Source organism: Syngnathoides biaculeatus, chromosome 19 (genome assembly GCF_019802595.1).
Source record: "Syngnathoides biaculeatus isolate LvHL_M chromosome 19, ASM1980259v1, whole genome shotgun sequence".
Classification (NCBI taxonomy): Eukaryota; Metazoa; Chordata; class Actinopteri; order Syngnathiformes; family Syngnathidae; genus Syngnathoides; species Syngnathoides biaculeatus.
Window position 1 is genome coordinate 7,925,204 of NC_084658.1, and position 24,489 is coordinate 7,949,692.

The 24,489-nt window shown below is 41.3% G+C and overlaps 1 protein-coding gene across 1 annotated transcript in view; it reads left to right on the plus strand.

Moving 5' to 3' along the window:
- mtpap (mitochondrial poly(A) polymerase) overlaps positions 1–22,732 on the plus strand; it is a 36,581-nt gene extending 13,849 nt beyond the window's left edge. Inside the window, exon 9 of the mRNA XM_061805869.1 lies at positions 22,594–22,732. Coding sequence (XP_061661853.1) covers positions 22,594–22,608 — 15 coding nt within the window. The 3' untranslated portion in view covers positions 22,609–22,732. The remainder of the gene's footprint in view (positions 1–22,593) is intronic.
- Positions 22,733–24,489: the final 1,757 nt, after the last annotated feature.

Here is a 24,489-nt window from a genome sequence, read left to right on the forward strand (position 1 = left end):
TATTATTTTTTTTAACACAAGAAGGCTTCCTTGCAATCTATTGCCGTCATCTCTTTCCTTCTCTGAATGTTCTTTGATGTTTGCAGTTTGTTTACAATATTTCCATGAGTGATTTTCTGACTGATGGGGACAGCACTGATAGAGTAGTAGAGCAATTATGAAATGTTGCGGTTAGAGAGGCATTGCATGTGGAATATCAACTCCTTGAGAGAATCTGATGTAATGACACTGCGGGGTGACATGGAGTTCAGTTGAAGGGGGCTTCATGTCAACTCAGAATCTTCTGCAATTGCTCCTTTAGAAAATGGCTTTTAAAATTGTGGTTGACTTTGACATGGAACCCCAATGTTTTTCACCTCAAAATTCAAGTACACCTAAAGGCAGAGGTGTCAGAACAATTTGTGAAGTGTAAGGTGGGTGGTTTGGGGACAAACAGAACAATACCCCTGGGCCCCCTGCTTTTGTGGCCTCTGCCCAAAGGTTGAACAATTTGGAAATCAATCACACCAAGCCTCAAAGTCACAAGGAAATGTCAATGTATCACAAATATTCCACAACAAAGTTTTTCTTCAAGATATTCATGCATCTTAGGCTGACCTTTACCTGTTTTAGCAGTTTGTTAGTGTTCTTGGCAGTAAGGGAATGCACGTTTGTTTATTTGATATGGATACCTTATCGACGCGCAGTCTCATAACTTGTTTTATCAAGACATTTGATCACACACCCTTCCAGCCACTGTTTCTCTTTACCTCCACTGACTCCACATAGTTGGAGAGAAATCTTAAAAGCATTTCCCTTTGCAGTTCCACTAATTGTCCCAACACGATGATGAGAAGTCCTTACACTTGCTTCCTTTGTCTGAGCCGAATAGTGACCGAGACTCTAAGGTTCCAGGTCTTCCATGTACATATCAACAGCACTGTTGCGTTTATGTGTTCTGGCTGAAAATTAATTTTCTTGAAAGTTTGATTATAACCTGAGTCTAGAAACCCAACATTCCTCCAGGGGTTGAGGTATTTTCTGGGGGGCGTGGCATTGGGTCCCTGTAGGCTACACCATTTGGCCAATTGTCAGGGGCCCTTGGTGGAGCTAGCGGACCGCCCCGAATCCCTCGGTGTAGGATGTGTTCCTTCCACTGGGCTGCTCTTGGGTGCACCCCCGGGCCTGATCCCGCACCAGGATTAATTGGGTGTGGCCCTCAACCTCTGTGGTGCACGCACAGCAATTGCAGGACATTTCTGCCAGGCTTCGTTTATGCAAAATGTCTATAATTGATCTTGTTAATAATTGGTTTTGTTTTTATACAGTTAATAAAGTCATGCAATACTTCTGACACAGATTCAAACATCATACAAGAACACCATTTATTATTTTTTTGGGGTTTGTTATTGCATGAATACAAAATGGCTGTCTCATCATGGTACTCTGCTCACAGATCCCTCTGGTGTATTGCAACAACATAAGGCTCTTTCCAGTGGCATAATAAAGAAAATAAGCATCGTAAATATAATAGTCGTTTCAAAATTGAACAATTTGTAGGGTGACCATCTTAAACGGATTCTGATCTAACTCATATCATGCATTGTTTCCCAAGGACTGTCAAACTCTGGGATAAAACACGAGTTTTTTTTAAATCTAATTTTTCTAGCTCTACCTTGTTGCACAATGCTAAAAACCATGTCAACAATAATAAGCTTTGACATTGGCTATCAAAAGTCGACAGATCTGTAAGTTAAGAATATTTTATACAGCTCTTATCTTATATATCTTGATGTCGTGCTAGTGGCCATCATCTTGTGGCCAGTACTGCATGTATGCGCCGGTGTAATATGAATATGTCACATTTGCCTCTCCTTTCAATGCGTTTTATGATCTCTTTTATGGAGGTAATCTTCAAATGTTAGAATGTCAGGTGGCCCCTTGAAGGACAGCATAGATAAGGCTCTTCCAAATATAGCACACATGCATAAGTGTGGATGAGGTAAATAATATGTGGGGACCGGGGGAGGGGGGTTGGTGATCACTAAACAGCCTCCATTTCTTCCCTCATCCTTGTGAGCCAGATTTCTCGTCCCTTCCCTATAAGAACCTAATCTACAGTCAGCAGTATTCAGAGTTATCAGCTGAGTGAGAGCCCACATGTCATCCCCAACCTTGGCTCGCTTGACTGGACAGACCTAGCTGAGGAGATGCGCACTTGTGTCGCCATGCATATTCCCGACCACAAGCTTAGTTCGTATTCACGCTCCTCTCTGAAAGGAGATGTTCTTTGGAGATTCATGCTTTTAAGGTCATTAAATAAAAAACAGTACTGACTTCACATTGCCCTAAGAAGCTTGCAGTGGGGGGTTTCCTGTGCTATGAGTTCCTTATGTAATGTTTTTGGGGTGTATATCCATACAGAATAGCTGATAATTGTAGAATACACACCTGATTAAGATGTACCTACCTGAGTGTCGATCTTAGGAGATGGTTAAAGTTGGTGAAAAATGAACTTTTTGAATTAAAATTTTAACAAGACAAGATTAGCACTCACTAGTGTGCAGACTGGCAAAAAAGTTGAAGTAGTGTGAAATCACGCTATATTTCTGTTTCATCAACCACATTGTGGCCAGTATCAGTTTTTGCAATCAGAACTGTGTACCCTGCAGACAGCAAGACAATACACAAACACAAAATATTGGGATTTCGCTCCTGCTAACAGCCAGTGAACACACAATGTTGTATACTACTGTATGTGTATTTAATTTTGAGGTGGGTGGGGCTGGAAGCTTCAATTGTGACAAAAAAAAGAACAGGAGAAAACAATTCAAACTTTACAGAGAATTTTTCATGTAGTTTTTGCACAAGTCTACTAACTATGAACAAACAAATTAGCCATTGGTGTCAAATGGCTGTAGGTTAATGTCCTTTAAGTACCATTACCCTATCACAACTTTCCAGCACCTTCTTTTCTGTTTGGGTTCTTTTTGGCTCTCATCCATTCACACATAATGACTTTCATTCCAGGAAATCATTCAGATACCATTCAAAGGGCTCTGTTTTTATAATCACAAACTATGGGCTCCTCGATTTTCCATTATTTTTCCAATCAAAGCCAAAGTAATTCATTCTCCTCTGACTGTAAAAGATTGTTTTCCTTCAGAGAGACTGCTCACGCAATATACACTGCGACCTCCACACAATTCCCCTTTTCTGGAAAACACCCCACCCTCCACTCCTCCGCACACAATTAATTTCAGATGTCATTTGTAGGTGGTGAGTGCATTTAAAAAAATACTGGACGTTTTTGTCCTCCACGCTGTTTTCCACCGAGTATAAATTGGAGTTCTGTGCATAGGAGTGACCCACTAAAGTGAAACGAGACCCACTCCCCGGTTTTGTACTCAGCATCCAGCTGACGTGCAGGAGACGAGGAACAATATGGGAATGCTCAACCAAAGTACATTTTCCCCGCTGACTTTAACACACCCTAGTGTCTTGAGGCGTGTTTATTTTTGTGGATCAGAAATGAAATTACAGAGATTCAGATATATGTGGTCGTATCAAACTGTTTTTTTTTTCTTTTCCCTCGCCCTGAGTTCCTGGAACATTTGATCTTTCAACAAAAAAAAAAAGTCCAGACGTTGGTGGGCTGACTTGAGGACAAATTAGATATAACAGCTGAATCCAAAAAGGAAGCTCTGTGTTAGCAGCTCATCTCTCCGAGCATCTCTGCTGTCACACACTGTCGATAGGACTTTCGGGCGCACTCCCACAATATCGCATGGATTCACCCAAATACGGCAGCTTCGCCAGAGGGGAGTCAGACTTTTGTTCAAAGAAAGCTCCGAAATAGGCCAAAAGCTCTGTAGTGTGTGTCTTTGACTGCAGCGACAGTGGGAATGCCTGCTATCACAATAAAATAAGCCTACTTTTTTTTATCTCTATAGCTAAAATTGGTAGCGCTGATCTCCTAACCCCTCTTCCACCCCGACACAAAATGTCTACACCAGGATGCAGGAGAGGACATAGAGCCTGGTCTAAGATTGGACATGACATGTATCAATTCCATTTCCTTAAAAATCTGAAAATACAGTGAGCTGATTTGGTTCAACTTCTAACCTCGAATAATTCAATGTGCTCCAGATCAGAACAACACGATTTAGCTTAGTTGTGTGAGAATAATAGAGAGGAAACAAACCTAGGCTCATCCTCGGGAGTGTTGTCCTATTTTTGTTTTTTTGGCACATTTCTATTCATCTCTTCCTTCGCCTCCACCTCTGATTTCCTCATGTTCAAGCGGAGATGAAGATTAACCCCATCAGCACCATTTTGCACCTTTCCTCATTGGCTCGAATTAAAATGGTCCTGGTTTCTTCCTGTGTAGTAAAACCCCAGTAAAAACAGCAACATCGGCTCTCTGTGCAGGTTCACATTGTGGTTAATGAAGCTGGGATCAACTTGCAAAGCAGAACATGGTCTTATTAGAAGTGCTGGAATGTGGTGAGGCCCATTGGATCAGAGGCTTCCAGCTCATTAGTGAGCATAAGTTGCTACCCACTGACACGAGAGTCTGACTTGTGGATTGGGCCATATACATGGTGGCTTACTGCAGTTTGACTGACTCAACTTATTTTCCTTTCACTCTGCGTTATACATTCTTTACTTCCTCCCAAGGAATGCATGTGAAGATCAGGCACACATCATCATCGAGTTGGACTGACTGTCAAAAATCTGCGAGGACTGAAAGAATCATTTCCATTATTAAAAGTGCTTTCATGCAGCATTTTTATGGGTCTCTTGTGCATTTTAAATCTTTTTGATGGCACATGCTTTTTTTATTTTTTATTTTTAAATCCCACAGAACATTAGTGACGTTTTTGAGTGTTGGCTCATCTTCAGTAACCCAGATCAGTGTTGAGGAAGTAAGAGCTGAGCCTACCATTAGGAGTTCTACAAATATTTTTAGGTCATTGGATACTACCAAATGCATCTCAAGGCTTACACAAAGCCTGCACGTTATCAGTACAGGTTTATTTAGTAGACATGATCACATGTGCAAGCCTTTAAATATTTGATTTTTGTTTCGTGTTTTTCTGTATGGAATTTGCGTTATTATTTCAGATCATCTCTTTTAAACATTTGCCATTATAGTGGAGGAAAATGGGGATAAAAATAACGGGGAGAATTTGGGGAGCATTTTTTTTTATTTGGCAATAAGTACAGTGTGTGTGTTGGGACGGTTCCTCCTGGTACTCCAGCTCACCGCCTCATTCCCAAAACATATATGTGAGATTAATACAAAACTGGTCTAAATTGAGTATAAGTATGAGTGGTTGTTTTTCTATATTTTCCCCATCCACCTGTACACTGATCTAGAGTGTACCACAGGTTGGCAGGGGTCGGCTCAAGCTCACCTGCGACCCAACTGAGTACAAGTAGTTGAAAAAATATTATTTTTGTGGCCAGTGACAATGGACCTTTCCGACCTGTCAATCACTTGAACAATAATAGACAATAAATTCGCCCGATTGTCTTAACCCGTGGCTTGACACGCCCCTGCCGCTATGTTGTCAGTAGCATCCACTTGGAAAAGTTAATGTTACGAAGAAAATGGTCCTTTGATGTGCTTGGGGAATGTGCAATTCTGATGAAAGATATCCTGCTTGGTTACAAAGGGCCCGGTTGATTCATTTTCCAAAACCTAAAACACAGTTGACAAAGTGTCTAAGATGGATTAAGGCTTGCGAAAGACCGCACGTGCAACTAAATGTGAACAATATCAACAAACTCAAGGCTGCATGTTTGAGGGTAAGTGAGGGAGAAGTATCTTCTCTGAGTTTGAATTATTTTCAGTCCTTTATACAACAACTTTCACTTTGTTAGTGCTGAATGAAGTGTGTAATATTTTATGTCGAAGAGTTGGGTTAGGGATACGTAAATGCATGATGTCATGCAAGAGAAATGTCCATTTACCTATTTGTATCACATAAGACTTTTAAGACAGAGCACTGGGTTCGATTACGAGCCAAGTCAAATTTTTTCATCTGGTGACTATACTACTGAGTTAATCACCATTGTTTAGATGCACTTGGAGGAAATCAAACCTAACTCGCTGAAAAAGACTACAATTACAAATACAGATATTACTCATGATCTTTCTAAGTAAAAAGTACTCACTCTGCTTTACATGTGCAGTACGATTCCACTATTTTATCCTGTTGGATTTCAATATGAAGTTTGTGAGGTGTCAAACTTTTTTGCATCGATCGCCAACACTGTAACTCTAATATTGCGTCCTGCTCCATCCAAATCTTAATTCCGTGTACATATCCTTACGTGAAATAGTTGAGACATCTCTGTAGAACTCTCTTGGAAAAGTCTGACTCATTTGGCAAAACACATACCGCAATATAATCTGGAATGCGCGTTAGAGAATCGACTTCAAACCTGTTCTGTTCATTTGCCATTTTGGAAGCTTGTGGAACATGGCAACTGGAGCTTAGGGGGAGGAGCTTAAGATCGCCAGTTGGAAAGGTCCATTGCAATGAGCAGAGCACCCTTTGACAAGAACAAAGCTGTAGAAGGCAATCCACCCCTCCACAAACTTAATTTGGAAATTTTTATAATCCCACTAACTAACAAAACATCAAACTGTGATCAAAATAATATCTCTTGCGCTTATGTTTTCGCACTTGGCTAAGATACAAACAACTTACATAGCAAATATACAGTATGCAAAGATGTTTTAATCCACTTTCTTGCTGATGCGTTTAGATGAATGTTCCTTAAAAGCTCCATTCTTTTTCTCTGCTGTGCAATCAGAAGGAAATGATTATTGTACAAAAGCTATTTTGCTCTCCAGTCACTTTGTTTCCATTTGAAACATGACTTAATGAGATAAAAAATGAAAAACTGTTAAAGTAACTGTGCGGATAAGTGTTTCTCCAACTCTAATATTACATTGTTCCATGGCCCATTACGTTTCGCTGCACGGCACTTTGCACTTTAGTTTCAGACGTGCTGAGGTCAGTTTGTTTGATGTGTCAAGAATAAGTCGTCTTAATAGAATGTGTATTATTAAAGTACTAACAGAATTCTTTTTTTTTTTGTTTTATTATGTACTCAATAGCCCATAATGTTTGTATGATTCTGTCTGGTGGATACAAATGGCCCAAATAGTCAACCTTCCAATCCTGCATTCCATTTACTGTATCCTCTGGCTCTATTAAATATGAGTCACCTAAATACTCCAAAATATAATCTCCAGAACATCTCCTACACTCAGATTCCACTCATGCCTTTGGAAAATGTATTAGCACAGCCTGGTTTTTGAGGGGAAGCTTATTCCTTGGCAACAGTCACAAGTAGGAAACTGGAAATCCAAGATAAAACAGCCTGCCGTTAATCATTTGTGCAACTTCATCACTGGAGTGTTCGACTTTGCGGCCACTGTAGTTAATTTTCGATACACTTTGGGATTCCTTTGGTGTTCAACAACAGACCTGGTTGTTAAAATGGATATGACCCATTGGAGGATTAATGTATTTGTAATGTAGAGTATGACAACAATGTTAACATTTCATCCATCCATTTTCTTAGCCGCTTATCCTCACAAGGGTCGCAGGGAATGCTAGAGCCTATCCCAGCTGTCAACGGGCAGGAAGCGGGGTACACCCTGAACTGGTTGCCAGCCAAATGCAGGGCACACTGAGACAAACTGCCACTCTCACAATCACACCTATGGGCAATTTAGAGTGTCCAATTAATGTTTCATGTTTTTGGGATGTGGGAGGAAACCGGAGTGCCTGGAGGAAACCCACACAGGCATGGGGAGAACATGCAAACTCCACAAAGGCGAGTCCGGGGTTGAACCGGGGACTTCAGAACTGTGAGACTAACGCTTTCCAGCTCCGCAACTGTGCCGCCGTTAATGTATCATTTCATGTAAATTAAGTTGTAGCATTGCAATTATGTCATCGTATTATGAGAAGAAAAATGTCATTGGAGTAAATTTGTGATTGAAAAAATTATGAGGGCAATATTAAAAATATAAAATATTTTAAAAATAAAAATGCAATATAATGAAAAATACTCATTTTTATGAGATGACTTTTTTCTTTTACCTCAGCGATACATCTGCAATAGTTGAAATTCCACAATATAAAGAGATCATATATTTAGTTTTACCACCCCCACACACATGCTTTAAATACATTTTGACCTTGACCTAAACCTTGGAAATCTATTTCAACTTTTTCTTTCGGCTTGTCCTCTTAGGGGTCGCCACAGCATGTCATCTTTTTCCATCTAAGCCTATCTCGTGCATCTTCCTCACTCACACCCACAGTCTTGATGTCCTCCCTCACCACATCCATCAATCTTTTCTTTGGTCTTCCTCTCGCTCTTTTTCCTGACAGCTCCATACTCAACACCCTTCTACCAATATACTCACTCTCTCGCCTCTGAACATGTCCAAACCATCTAAGTCTGCTCCCTCTAACTTTGTCTCCAAAACATCCAACTTTGGCTCTCCCTCTAAAGAGCTCATTGCTAATCCTAGCCAGCCTGTTCACACTAAGCGAGAACATCAGCATCTTCATTTCTGCTACCTCCAGTTCTGCCTCCTGTTGTTTCTTCAGAGCCACCGTCTCTAATCCGTAGATCATGGCCGGCCTCACCACTGTCTTATAAACTTTGCCCTACATCCTAGTGGAGACTCTTCTGTCACAAAGAACACCAGACACCCTCCGCCAACTGTTCCATCCCGTTTGGACCCATTTGTGTTGAAATATATTTCAACACACACACCAAAAAAAATCACCACATAAAATGAATACAAAATACTGCACCTGTTGTACGATGGTTAGTCTGCATGTAGGTGTGGGTGTGGGTGTGGGGGTGGGGGTGCTCCTTTCCCACATTCAAAGGCAATAGAGTATGTAAAAAAAAAAAATGTAACATAGCAGAGGTGCAAATGATGAACCCATTACAAGAATAAAATCCGATTGTGAGGAAACAATGTAAGATTGAACTTAAAAGAAAATAAATCACAATATTAAGGGTAAAGATGTTTCTGTTACTCTATCTCATTTATTTTTTATGATAAATTTGTAATTTTACAAGAATAAAGTCATTAATCTGCCATTCAAATCATTAACAAGATGAATGACAGTATCTCCTTAACCTCATTCAATATCGCTTTGTCAAGCTCGTGCGCCAAGATCATGCAATGAATCAACCTGCCATTCTCCCCATGCGTTATGTGCTCAGCGCAATTTCATTTAAACCCTTTTAAACTGACGTAAAGCCGCCACACTTTCATTTCACTTCATGCTGCTGCTGCTGTTCTTTGATGGCAGCAATCAATTTGAAGTCATCCCCACATACACACCCTCCGGCAAAGTCAATAGGTCACACCAAGAAAGGTCATAATGGTCAAGCTCCCTGAGGCTTCCGTGTCAAATGAGCGTATTAACCAGCATATTATTGTTCATTTCAGTCCTTGGCTCTCTGTCATTTAGAGTTTGCGTGTCTAATGTGTTCTAACCTTGTAACCTCTTCCATGAACGGGTATCCCATCAGCGGATGGAAAAAAAAAATGATGGCTCTTATTTAGAAATGAGTGGTTGCATATTTTGCTGATGACAGTGTTTAGTTCTTTTACAAGCACCAATGGATGCAAGGACATTGGAGAAAATGGATAACATGCTCAGACAAAGTCGAGATGGAAGTGCTGAGGAGATTGAGGGGTTGAAGTAACATGGGTCTTGACTGTAAAGGGATTAATTATAGTAACATGATAGTTCTATCTGGGATGATGGAGCAGACAGGCCATGTGGATGGCTGTAAGCAGCACGATGTTGTAGCCCTCTTCCTGGACAGAGGCCACTCGCCGCAAATATCCAGCGCCAAATACTATGGAACAAGAGCCGCGTTGTGGTCCTGCAAAACATTCACGCATGTCAAGTTTGTAAGAATTCTGCTGATGTGGAGGCAGATAGGCGGCTTGTAAAAGAGAGAACATTGAATATTTTTCGAGAAACTTGGGTATTTACTTTTTCCAACTTCAATAACGGTCCGCATACCACACAAGGTGCACATCATTGGAATTTTGTGTTTGTGTGGAAAATTTCATTTCGCAGCTATATTGTTGAGTCAGTAGCAGGGCGTGGCTTCCTTTGCAGTTTTCAGTGGCACTCGTGAAGCTAAGACAAACGTGCCTCCGCACTCCCAACAGCAGGTTTCAATTCTCTCCCGACTCACAGCATGTGAATACAGTCAAGATTTTCTTTTGATTAAGTAGGCATTTGAGGCATGTGCAACCAGACTTGAGCCTCGACAAGGCCGTTATTTACCTTATGGAAGGAACACTGAGGAAGATGAAATGTGAGAAGAAAAAAAGGGGAAAGCAGTGTACCGTAATAGACTTTCTATCTTGGACTCTTGTCCTATATTCCCATTCATACCTTCTCCTTCTTCTCCCCCTAGTTTTGGCATGAAATTCCGCACATGCCTTCAATTTAAAGAAGAAAGGAATTTATCTTACCTCAGAGGAATTTTTCTGCGCTTACCCCTGGAGTCAAAAAGATGTCGGTGGTATTACTGGATTGAAAAAGCAGGCTGTGTGCTGCTTTGAAGGAAGCAAATGTGATGCCCATCTTTGTTTTTATGACCTGTGTGGGAGATGATGATGATACAGTGACAGTAGAGGAAAAACCCTACAAATGAAGAGGATGTATTGAAGATCAGTTTAATAATCCATCCATCCAGCCATTATCCAAGCCGCTTCGCCTCACAAGGGTCACGGGAGAGCCGGAGCATATCCCAGCTAGCTTCAGGCAAAAGGCAAACTACACCCTGAACTGGTTGCCAGTCAGTCTCAAGGCAGATATTGACACCATCACTGAGCGGGAATCGAACCCATGCTGCCCACACCAAAGTCAGGCATGTGCACCACTACACCTTCAGTGACCAGTTTATTAAGCTAAAACCTAAATGATCCTTTCTCTTTTTCTCCGGTTCCATCGAGCACACCACACTATTTTACACAATGTTAGCCCAGTAGCCTCCTTGTGATGAAGGCTTTCCATTTTGGCTTTTCAGCCCCATTGGAATTGAGACTCTGTTAAAGTTTTAAAACAATGTACATAGACCCCCCCCAACCCTAAGCCCCCCCCCCCCCCACACACACACACACACACAAAATAACTTGTCAGCCATCCCACTGACCCTCTTCTCTGGTATCTGTGAAAGAGCACAGATATTCTGACAGATGAGCGCCTCTCTGTTTTAACTGCTATGCATGGTCTAAGTCCTTGGCTTGGTCTCTGCTGCTTTTGTCAAACTGCTGAAGAAAGATCTGGGTTATAAAAAGAACATCAATGTAGTCAGCCTTTGAAGTTTCTGCAAGAAATGGTGCAGAAGAGCGGGGAAACAGTAGGGTCCCTTCAACTTGAAATAATAATTATGTTAGTGCTTTAATATGTTGGAAACTGGGAACATGCGAAGCAGCCTCCTATTCTCTGTGCTCCAGTAGCAAGAAAAGGCGCTCCAATTCTCTAGAATAATAACCGCACAGACGTTCAGAAAAAGGGGGAAAAAAAGCTTTATTACAAAGGCCTCTCTCTCTTGCAAAATCTGAGAGGAAAAACTCATTTTGAAGCACTAATTGATGTTGAATCTAATGAAAGTTTCTTATTTTTCAGGTAATGACATCCAGCCAAATGCACAATTAAATAGACAATTCACTTTGTGCAAATAAGTTTAATGTCCAACCTCCAAAGTTGAATGCCCCCAATAGTTATATTTTATGGAAAAATATGGCTAAAAAGCCAAATGAAACTTGCAGCTCAAATCATCATCATGCATGCCATCAGGAAACATTACACATATCTGATTGAGCATCTCTAGGATTAACGTCAAAAACTTTGTTTCTGGAATGTATTATTCACGTTCCATTATTTAGCATTGAAAAAATAGTTTCAAGATTAATACTGACAATGTTCTGCTTTGGCGGCTCTGCTGCAGTTTGAACGCCACATCACAACGTCACACGGGTAATAATCCAAGAAAGACCCCTATCAAGACAATCAATTGCATCTGGAGATGGGGTACGCTTACACTCTGGAATATTCTGTAATACCTAAGAAAGTAGAGGGTATCCTCTGGGTTCAATAACAGCCAGGCAGTCTGTTCTTTTTATGGTTGTGCTGCATATGACTTTGTTGCAGTGAGTTATTAACAGCAAGCAATGGGAGTGGGACTTAGAACCCCCTTTGCAGCAGTTTCAGTTACATGAAACTTTCTCTTTGCCGTCTGGCCAACTCGTGCGCTCCACCCTGTGCTGTAAATGAAAACATGGGGGTGTCAAGGAGTGAAGGAGGCAAGAAAATAAACTTTTTTTTGTTTTTGCCCTGTACCCCGACTCCTCCCTTACTTTGGAGATAACTCGCTGCATCATCAAGCGAAAGAAAGAGTGTGGGATATACACAGTGAGATAGTGGTGACAAAACGAGGGAATAGACAATAAAGGCCAGGATTAGAAGGGTAACTTCCAGGCAGACAGAGTCGAATAATTGAGCCAAGACTAAAGGGAGTATTTTTGTAAGGGAAGCTTTGGGGTTGTCTGAGCCACCAGGCAGCTTGGTGTGGGTGTCCTCTCCCTGAACCCAACAGACTCAAGGAGATGACACTGCCTTCTGCCTCTTCGCAGTCAATATCAATAACGACATTGGAGGTCACTGGAGGATGAACTGTTGGAGGAAGATGTTTTTCTACGATGGATGACATTTACACTTTTTTTTTTTTTTGGTTCATATGTCAAGCCACTAATGGGTTGGTCAGTAGTATTGTTAATATAAACATACCATGGTCAAATATTTTGAGGCACTCCTCTTTGATGAATGTATTTAATAATGAATTAAATATAATTAATCAGTGTTACTTTTAAATTTATTATCAAATGAAAATAAAACACCTATAAAATAAGTGCTTTACACATAAAATTGCTTGGATGGCAGATACTCATGAGGTTCTAAAGACTTTTTTTCCTCCAGTATTTGCTTTGCAGACTCCAGTCCAGTTCCTCTCCCAGTGACATCACTAAATAATAGATACAAAGTCCCTATAGATGTATTAAAATCTTGGAAAATGTTTTTTCCAGAAGAGTGGAAGGTGTTGGAGCTGCAAACAGGAGACCAACATCATCCATTGTTTCATTTCATTCTCAATTGTAATTTGTCTCAATATTTATGACCATATGGGTCACTGACTTTGATGCCCCGTAACAATACTTGCAGTAGAGCACCATTTTTTCCTTTCAAATACACGTTTGTGGATTTTGTGATACTTAGAATTATTGGAGCAGCCATTGTTTTTGGCAGAGAGAACAACATAACGGCAATGTATCTTGTCTTGTTCCCATGTTGGTTGCAACTGTGTCAACTGACTCTCGTTCTCAATACACCGAATTTGATCCATCCATCCATCCATTTTCTTTGACACTTATCCTCACAAGGGTCATTGGGGAGTGCTGGAGCCTATCCCAGATGTCAACGGGCAGGGGACGGGGTATATCCTGAACTGGTTGCCAGCCAATCGCAGGGCAAATTGAGACAGACAACAGTCGCACTCATAATAACACCTAGGGGCAATTTGGAGTGTCCAATTAATGTTGCATGTTTTTGGGATGTGGGAGGAAACCGGAGTGCCCAGAGGAAAGCCACACAGGCACGGGGAGAACATGCAAACTCCATACAGGCGGGCGCGGGATTGAACCCGGGTCCTCAGAACTGTGAGGCCAATGCTCACTGCGCCACCGTGCCCGAATTTGATCAATTTCTGATATCCATGAAAGGCAGTTAATTGGTAACAGTGAAAATAAAACCAGTAAACTGAGTCAGAATGAGTCCTTTTACCGAGCACCCGGGAGCTATCCCAGCCAATTGTGTCGCAATTGAATACAGGAGGACCCGAAGAATACCCACACAAGCATGAGGAGAACATTGAAACTGAAAGGCCAGAACAGAGATACATTTACAAAATTATCAAATGTTTTTGGATGGAAGCAGAGCTGGAGATGGCGGAAATAAAGATGTTGAGCTTCCCTCTAGGAGTGAGTAGGTTGGATAAGATTAGAAATGCGCTCATTAGAGGGACAGCCAAAGTTGGATGTTTTGGAGACAAGGTTTGAGAGAGCAGACTTTGAGGGTTTGGACATGTCAAGAGGAGAGAGAGTGAGTGCATTGGTAGAAGGGTGCTGAGGATGCAGCTGCCAGGCAAAGGAGTGAGAGGAAGACCAAAAAGAAGGTTGATGGATGTTGTGAGGGAGGACATGAGGGGACTTGGTGTTATCAAGCAAGATCCATAAGATAGGTGCTCATGGAAAAAGATGACACGCTGTGGCAACCCCTGATGAGACAAGCTGGAAGGAAATTAAGAACTTCCTTTGCTTCAGTAAATATGATGAGTTACTGATGCCTAGCAGCACTGTCAGGAGGATTCAAAATGTAAATATTGAATGTTTCACACAAAGCTTGCACTAACTCAGAAATGCAGTCCGAACGATCTTACTGAGTCACGCCATACGTCAAAGTACAAAATCTAATCAAGAGCGACCCAGAATGCACTTTACAGGTGTAGCTCTGCCCGGGGATGCTCAGTGTCTGTTGATGGTGCTGAGTCAGTGGACATGTAGGTATGGTTGTGCATGGACAATTAGTGATGGGTTGCCATTTGATTCTGCATGTGGTGACTGGTAATGAGAGGTCCTCTTTAGTGGAGTTTACAGATATTTGACCTTAATGTTCAAAATGTTGCTGTTATCGCCAGGTGACCTTTTTGTTTGTTTCTTTAAAGGACGTCACTGCGTAATCACATAAATCAGTGACCCTGATTCCCTCAAGTCCCCTTTCTAGTTTCACCCCTGAGGCCTGCCGATCGTCTGAGTGCTGACCCAGGAAAGTGACCGCCCAAGTGCTCTTAGATTAACCTCTGACCCATACCTTTACTATTTGACCTCCACGCAGCCCCCACAGTGACACAGCCTCACCCAGATGACCGACTCTCTGGGAGCCTGTCGGATAAAGAAACGCTCACAGGAAGCACACTATTTTTTCAATGTGTATGCACAAGCCGTTTCCTTTAAGGCTTGACTCTGGTTTGTACGTCCCAGAGCAATTCATCTGTATAATTTTCTCTCCTCTTCTGGGGCAGAAATCCCATTTCATTTCATATCCAAGCGGCTGTTGAATCACATAGATGATTGATTCCACCCCCGCCCTCCCATCTCCATCCCCCCAAAAAAGTAAAAAAGAGAAAAAAAAAGGAAAGGAAAATAAATAAGGAGCAATGACAGGCTCTTTGTTGTGGTCTAGAGACTACTACACTGTATCCGGATGAAAAATGTTTGGAGGTGTCTGTCAAAAAAGGGATTTGGTTTTGTCAACCCCACAAAAAAAAAAAATCAAACATTCTCTCATCCAAGCTTCCCTCAACAAAGCAGCGGCCAGGATCGTTAGTTTATTTTCGAGAGCTCCCCCTACAGATATAAAGTGGAATTTTAAAGTAACTGAATACACATTTGTAAACAACGGGTCATTCATTCATTTTCTATACCCCTTATCTTCACTACACAGGACACGAGTGTGCTGGAGCCTATCCCAGCTAACTGTGGCCAGGAGGCGGGCTACACCATGAACAAAACAAAACATTTTCCTTCCAGTGTTTTTGACATACTAAAATGTTGCCAGAACAACCTTTTTTTCTAGGCCAGTAAATGAAAATTTGTTATTTCGTGCCTTGGGAAAAAAAAGCACCCTGAATTTTCTGTTTTCTGTGTAAGCAGTATGTCTCGTTTGCTCTCTTAGGTCACCGGAACATTGTACAAATCGGGTCAACATTTGGAAAGGCAACTAACGTAATGGAACTATGTGCAGTGGTTGCCCTCCGGGTGATACTTTACTCTTTGCCAGCATGTACAGTACGTGTGTTCAAAATTTGACATCTAAAAGTATACTCCTCTGCAACAGACCTGTGACATAGTAAATGTATACTTTGAGTGCCAAAAAGAGAGATACAACTTTGTGGTCTGTCACTGCTTGGCTTTCAACATACTTGTCCATGCCTACTTTTGTTTATACTGAAAAACAGCTATGGTACAATTGAGAACTATTTTGAAATGTTTGAGGTTTCATCGTCCAAAATGCTGCTCTCATGCAAATAAATAGCCAAAACAAAAATGTCTCTATCAGTTCACTGACATGGTGCTGTTTTGATGTCTTGTACTCATGTTGCACTATCAGGTCTGTATTGGAATGCAACCACAAGAACGTGTTATCTTTTTTCCCATGCTGCTATCTCCAGAAAGTAGTTAGACACTGGCCTGGTTTCCAGAGTCTCCCACAAGCAAAGCTGTCCAGAACAAGTAAAGACAGTGTCAGAAACAGTTTGTTCGCTAAATTACGAGGCGACGCCTGCATGTCAGACTGAATGTGTGAGGAAGAGAGAGCAAATACACATCTTCGGGGATGAAGTCTTGCAAATTTAGTCATAAAACAGCAGGACTTTGTGTAATAATGCCCAGTAGTTAGGTGCATTTTTATTAGGCACGTATAGTATAAGACACTAAGTATGGTCCTCTAGTAGCCTCTTGTAACGACAGTTTAAAAAAAACCACTATCACAAAATATACGTTTCGGACATAAATACCAATATTTAAAACGATCAAAGTTATTAAGCAATATTTGGTGTCCAGTAGTGTGGTGACACTGGTAAGCAGCAAGGGTGCAAATGATGCAGCGACATTAATCACTATAGTGAGGCGATCATCAACCATGTGGAGATGACGCTGAGTCATTAAAAGCAATATTAGGTGTTCAGTCGTGCGGTAATGCTGGTCAACAACAACTGTGAAAATGATGCAGCGTAATGGAGCTACACCAATGACTACAGTAATAATGACACTGTAGTGATGTGCAAATTTTCCAAGTGTCGTTATGAAATATGATTCGACTATTTAAAAAGTTACTAGCAAGGGAAAAGAATGAATTGGAATGGCTGCTGGTTTTAGTGTGTATTGTCCTCGTAGATTCACCTGGTCTGGTCAAGTCTCTCCGTCCTCATGATCAAATACATAAGAGTCCTAGATTTTCCTTTGTTTGATCATAGTTGTTCGATATCAGTATTTTGTATTTCTGTTAGACGTCATGTGATTTATGATTTGCCTATTTTGACAAAATGTACCTGTTTTTTGGTTCATACATATTTTTCCCCCCTACCTGAACTTTAGGCATTGTTGTAAACACTATTTCATTACAAAATATTTCGGAATAAATTAACTAGTTCATTGTATGCCGTTCATAACCTTACAAACCAAGTTGTACTGTACGTATACTGTAAACTAAGACCTTTTAGCCTCACCTCTGTTTGCCGTACTTTTTTTTCAGCTCAGAGTAGCTCATTTGAATGAACTTACCGGTAGGTTAGTTTGAATTTTGTCATATTTATTCAAAACAATCCCACCGAATTTAAATGCACAGGCTAATTTGCTGGAGATTATTAGTTTGCATGACAAGGTCCCTCGAGCCCAATATACACCTGATTGATCTGTGCTGTAAGCGTGTAAATGTGTTTTCCTTAAAGGAAATTAACTTCAAATGTTTATTTATGTATTTATTTAGCATTTATCTAGCTAAGAGGTCGCTGACGGTGTTCTGGTACACTCGCTTGACAATGGTGCAGGCGGTGCAGGTTCAAATCCCATTCAGTGAGGATGGGAATATGAGTGCGAATGGTTCTCCGTATCTACAGTATATCTGGTCAGTCTGTGACTGACTTGCACCCAGTTCAGGGTGTTAGTAAAGGTAGAACGTAGTAGTATAATGTATGTATGTATGAAGTATAATGTCCTCCATCCATTATCTGAGTCTTAAATACTCACAAGGGTCGCAGGAGTGCTGGAGCCTACCCAGCTGTCATCAGGCAGTAGGCAGGGTACACCTTGAACTTGTTGCCAACCAATCGCAGGGCACATAGAGACAAACAACCATATTCGCACTCACAATCAAACCTAAGGGAAATTTACCGTCTCCAATGAATGCAAGGAGAAAACCCACGCAGGCACGGGGAGTACATGCAAACTCCACACAATCGGGATTTGAACCCCGGTCCTCAGAACTGTGAGGCAGACACTCTAAACAGTCGCACCACCATTCCACCGAGTAAGTAGAATAGAATTACCACTTTACAGACAACCTGTTGCAAAATCTGTTCAGATGGTTTAAAATCATTGCCCCCCAAATTTTTTTTAAATGTGTTTTTTTTTGTCTCACTGATGACAATTATCTGGTGAACATGAGCTCATTACTGTAATCATTTAATTAAAACATTTGCTCTAATTGGGATGACAAAAATGCAAACAACCCATTGCCAATACGTAGCAAAACTATGTAAATGTAGGTCATTTGTACTGTAATAATGCACTGTAGTTTTCTCTTGCTTTTGGTGTCCACATATCATATTCACATTGGCGCTACATTGTAACGTGCTAGTGAACACAGCAAGCAAGAAGCAAGAAATCCTAAACCCTATGGCACACTAACCACAAGCACTTGAATCAATATTGTCTTAAAGTTGTCTTTGACGATATCACTGATGTTGATATGGATGGAAAGTGAATTTCCATTAGGCAAAGAGCGGGTGAATGGTCAGAGACAAAGCCACCGCTAAACAAGCCATATAACAGGCCTCGCTATGTTGGTGGTCCTGCCTCCCTCTGATTTTATGGCTGGTGTGTTCTTTCTTAGACGGGTAAAGTTCATCTTTAATTTCAGCAGGGGCCTGCTTCCAATGATGGTAGTGTGTGAAGCAGACGTCACCTCCCACAGTTGAACCAGAGCCAGTTGCCAATGATTGATTTGCTTTGTGGTAGCTCAGTTTGTTGGGGTAGAAGCAGGATAACTACTTCAAAAACATATAATGAAAATAGGAATTTTACGATGATAATAGCATGTGTTCCCCTTGGCTTTAGCGTCAACCCTTTTTCACACTGTCCATCAAAGCATTGAACTGTGTGAAAGGGACCAGCACAAAATGGAGGGGATAACAATGCCCAGTGAACAGTGGCTGTGTTAAAGTACTAAAGCGGGAAACCACGGTCAGGGTCTACATTCGGCTCAAGTCCTAAAAGAGTACAAGTCTTCGGCCATATAATTCCCATGATTCCTGTCCGTGACTCCTGTTTCGAAGTTACAGCTGGACTGCATATTACCGCTGTTTAAAGAGGAAGAAGGGAGGCAGTTGGCTGCTTGCTTGCGTGGTTGGTTGCTGGCTTCAGATCACAGAGCAGAGCAAAACAGATCATGCCAGGCATCTGCCCTGCACTTCGCTGAAACTCCTTTTATACTGTCAACCCAGGAAAAACATTTTTAACGTAGCTGGGGGTCATGTAAGATATATGAACACGTTTTGGGAAACCTATGGGAAATGAAATGAAAGTAACTATAGCATTGATCTACGCTTTGCAGCTATAACAGCGTCCACTCTCCTGGGAATACGCTTCAAGATTCTGGACCTTGTCTGTCTTTGTTCAAGAGGATTTGCAAGGTTAGAAGTCACAGATGTTGGATGAGAGGGCCTGGCTCTCAATCTTCCCCAAGGTGTTAAATGGGGTTGGGATCTGAGTCTCTGAACTGGCAAGTCGAGTTAGTCCATACCAGACTCATTGCATAAAGGTTCCGATCTGAAGTCAAGCCGTAAACAGTGGACAGATGTTATCAGAATTACATTAATAAGAGCTTGCTCATTGACACATTTCTTTACTTGGTTAATTAATTGAACACTTTGCAGGTAGGCAGGTCCTCCAGAGAAATGACTTGTTCTATGAAAGCAATTAATTTCACATTACCATCGTCAGAGGTCATCACTGTAACATTGACCATTCTAAGGTTACGTGGCCCTTGCACATGTATTAAACAGCATTTGTTGCTGTCAGTCTTAAAACCTCTTTGAAGATAAAAATATTTGATCTTCTTCTTGCCATTTGGCTGTTTATTACAAGAAGGTTCGTGGCGTTTATATCGTGCAGTTCGCTTGTCTAGGGTGGAGCTGAACACACACCAAACACATCTGTTGACTGGCTCTGTCACTTCTGTGCTAAAATAGAATGGGAATTAAAAAAAAAAAGAAACAACAGATCATGACACTAAGAGGAATCTATGCCATTTGTGTTATTAATTGAGTACAAAGCTCTGTAATGTGTTACATTTATCTTCTTACACATTGACTGGATGACTCATCTGCCTCATTAAAGGAGACATGCATTCTTTTTAATAACAGTTCCCACGGGATCTTAATATAATGTTTTGGCATGCTTTCCTCAAAACACCACCTCCAGAGCTTGTCCTTGTTCTATCTAACAATGACCCATCCATCCATTTTCTCTACTGATTCTTCCCACTTGGGTCACGAGCGTGCTTGAACCCAATCCCAGCTATTTACAGGCAAGAGGCGGGGTACACCCTGACTGTTTGCCACCAGTCGCAGGGCACATACAGTATAAACAAACAATCGTTCACACTCACATTCACACCTAAGACCAGTCGTCCGTGTCTTGAAACAAATTAAAAGTCAAATTACTGAATGTCCTATTCAAAGTTTAGCCAATGTCACTAGGATGCGTGCTTACTATTTCTACTGAAAAAATCCAAACTTGTGGAGGGAATGTTCACATGTTGCCTGTTACAGTCAACCTGTCGGCACTTGCAAGAAAAGATATTGTACATTGAATAATCTCCGGGTCAAGAATCTCCATGTAATACCCCAGAACAGGATTCCTGTTTCTCTATCAACTTCTGCATTGACCACACTGTCTGAACCTTTAGAAGTTGAAAAAGTGAAGAGTTCATTTCGAGGTTGGAGATTTGGAAGTTCAGGACGGCTCAATCTGTATTCTACAGCTCTCGTCTTGATGCTGGGAAAACTCTGGAAGAATGATTCAATGCGGATGCACCATGCTTGACCGACCGCGTCGATGGACTCATACTGAACTGGCCCATTGCTGATAAGGCTAATAAATGAGTCGCTGGAACACAGTGGAACATGTCGTGTGAATGTGAAACTCCTTCTTTGGGGGTCTTCTTAAGATGTTGATTATAAGCAGACATAATGGGCTGGAGTTTTCTGTACAACGGAGGAGACAGTTTTAGACCTGGAGCTACCTGCTGGGCTTGTCACGCTGTTTACATGTGCCAGAGAGGAGCAGTCAGCTAGATGCATGAATTATGAATCGGACACAGATGACTCCCTCCCTCGCTGTGGCCCGCAGAGTGCAATGAGGAAGCAGAAATAATGAGGCAGTGGTGGCCCTTGGGAGCTGTCGACTGAACCTTTAACTTCATCCTTAAGCCGTTGCGCACCTCCGCCGTTGCAAAATGGAGAGGTTTGACCCCACTCGGGATCAACAAGCTGAAAAACAACGCACGCTTTTAGGCCTCTTGGCTCAATTCCGCTACTATCCCTCTTAAAAATTGCATGCACAAGAGCTTGGCAAAAAATAACACTGTGTCATATTCCTGTCGCCCAAAGAGATTGAACGTTCAATTGAGCTTGAAAACACTGGGTGGTTTTGTTTTGATACACTCCCGCCACACATCCCCTCACTGAACTCCTTGCATGCTTCGCCGCCACGTGTCTCCAAGTCAATTTCTTGTTCTATTTAACACTTCTATTTTGGCTGAGGTTCTTGCAAACTTCAGCATCGCAGCGTGCCAAGGATCTCAAAGCTTTAGCGCTCGCAGCTGGACACAAAGGTACGGCACTTTTTGAAAGTGCAGCAAGCATTATGTAACCTTATCAGAGTTTTTTTTTTTTTTTTTTTTTTGTTCCTGTCATTGGCTCTGGCCCATACCCCACAGATAAAATCCATTAAAATAAAGTAACAAATGTGATTTCTGTCTTATTCCCGACTCAGTGTTTTCACTGGGGGAGTGTGTATGGAGCAGTGTGATATAAGAATGGTAGGCAGGCACTATAATTAGCCGTTTGAAGGGCCCTGTATGAAAACCTCAAGTGGCTGCTATGAATCCTTGCCCTGTAGGAATTAGGAGAGTTTCTTATCCCTTCGTGGCATGCTGAGCAAAGGAGGGGAACCTGCTCAGGACCCCCTGCCACATAACAGTGTGTGCACATGCATTTGTGCGCATGTGTGTGTGCGCGCATCATCCATCTCTCATGCCTGCTGACTTCCACTGAGCACATCACACTGCCGACGTGTGATGGATGCCATTACACGTGTTTACGCGCATGCTGACGTGTGTATGCGATTTCAGCTCTATGACATGCTTGGACGAATAATTCATTACTTTTGCCCATGCGCCATTTGTAGAAAGCAATTGACACGGAAAGGCTCCAGGTTTCACCTCAGTAAACCCTCAACTGGTATGTAATTCCACTTCAATTTTAGACTTTCAGAGCATTCTGTAAACCTGTGGTTTTCGTTCGAATGAGTGTTGCTTGTTGTGTTAGTTTAACACAACCAGAGCTCTGCTACGCTAGAAATAATAAGCAGAGGCTCTGTGTAAAAGAGATTTTTTTTTTTTTTTTTTTTCACAGAAAGTAAAAGCTTGAAAGTCAGCTCAGAGTGAGGGGTTTACCCGCACTGCAGACTTTCCGTGGCTCCAGATGTGTGTTATCTCATCCCATGTCAGAAGCCCAGTAGATCATCATCATGTTATGCAGTGGGAGGAGGTTAAACTCAGGGGTTATTGGGAAATAGACATGCGTGGTGCAGGGGAGTGTCTCTTGCGTCATCCTCTTACGAAAGTCTGAGACACATTTCTACTCACAAAAACCTCTACTGAATGCAAAGGCAAAAAATTACAAACTGGAATACATTGTTTGCTTCTGCAAAATATGAAAGCAGGATAATGTAAAGTCTACACAAGTGATTTCCGTGAAACACCAAGACAAAGAGGATAACTTTTGTGATGACCATCCAGTGAAAAACATCTTATTGCCTCATAATAAAAGCAATTAAAGTCTCTCATGCCTGCTTAATTTGTTTGTTAACAACCTAACATTTTTTAGACCATGACTGATTGACACAAAACTTTGTGGTGCTTAAAAAAAATGTATTTCTCCTTATCACCATTTTTAGTCACTGAGTTTTAGATAAAAGACTAAATTGTCCATAGGTGTGCATGTGACTGTGGATGGTTGTTACTCCATTCTAGAACCCAACAGGTGAACTGGTCGGCTGATTAAATCAGCTAATATTAGTCATTGTTGAAAAGAAAAATTGGCAAAAAAATTGTCTTTTTTTTGCTGATTTTTGCAAATTTTCTCATCGGAATTTTGACACAATACTAATATTGTGAAATATTTATTGAGCAGCAGTATGCCTCTCCCCTTGCTGACACCGACTCTGAAGCCGGTCCCAATGGGAGAGCTTGATCCGACACTGCTGGGACAACAAAAGTGTGCTAAGGCTCCTCATCGTCCATGTTTCACCCATAGAATGCCTCGAGATGATAAATCCTGTAAACCGTAGAGACCGTGTGAAAGTCTTTGCGAGACTAGAATATTGAGGGGAAAATAAATTGCCAGTGCCGGACTGCATTTCAGGATGAGGGGGCTGCTGTGGCCTCAAAAAACTTTGTGTAAACAAAACCTTATGAGGACAAGAGGTATAGAAACTGAAATGATGGTGACGGCAATTTGATATATTTCTATTATCAAATGTGTCTAATTTCATTGTATTTGCTATGTTCAAATGCAGAGTAAATATATTTAGGAGGAAATCACATTACTTTTTTTCTGCGATTACGTACCAGGCCTTTCCCCCCAAAAAATGTTTAAAATGAACAGAGTTAAAGTAGAGACAGATGTACAATAATTTATAATTTTATAATAATTTCAATTTAATTGTGTAGGTGCTCAATTACCTTGAAAAATAATATAGGCAGGAACATGTCATCAAGTTTGTGAACAAACAAGGGAACCCGGAATTGTTAACTCTAAAAATGGAATGGAGATTTTCTTTTAAAGAACCGTGAGCATTAAAATCACATTTGCAGAATCATTTGTGTTGGCATAAGAACACTATATCAACCATTTTTACAAGAGAAACAGTGTCTGATGACTTATTCATCCCTCTCTGTGGTATAGCGTTTACCTCTTGAAGCTCTGGAAAAAAAATGCACATCTTCTTCACTGTCAGACGGTTAATTAGGTTAGCAGGGGTGTAATTGCACATTACTGCAAACGTATAAACTTCTTGCACATTGCAAACAGTGGGCTGTCTACGCAGGGAAAAAAAAAAGTGTGTTTTCCCTCTGGCATGCTTCCATCCTCCTTCCCTCCGCATGCCTCTCTGTGGCTGTCTGCTGCACTCCACTCTGGTCCCATAAGAAATCTGGGACAGACTATATTGTTTGAGCCAAGTGTATGCGTGTGTGTTTTGTGTGTCACTGAAATTGTATGTTTTGCCATATCACAACTCAGTCACAT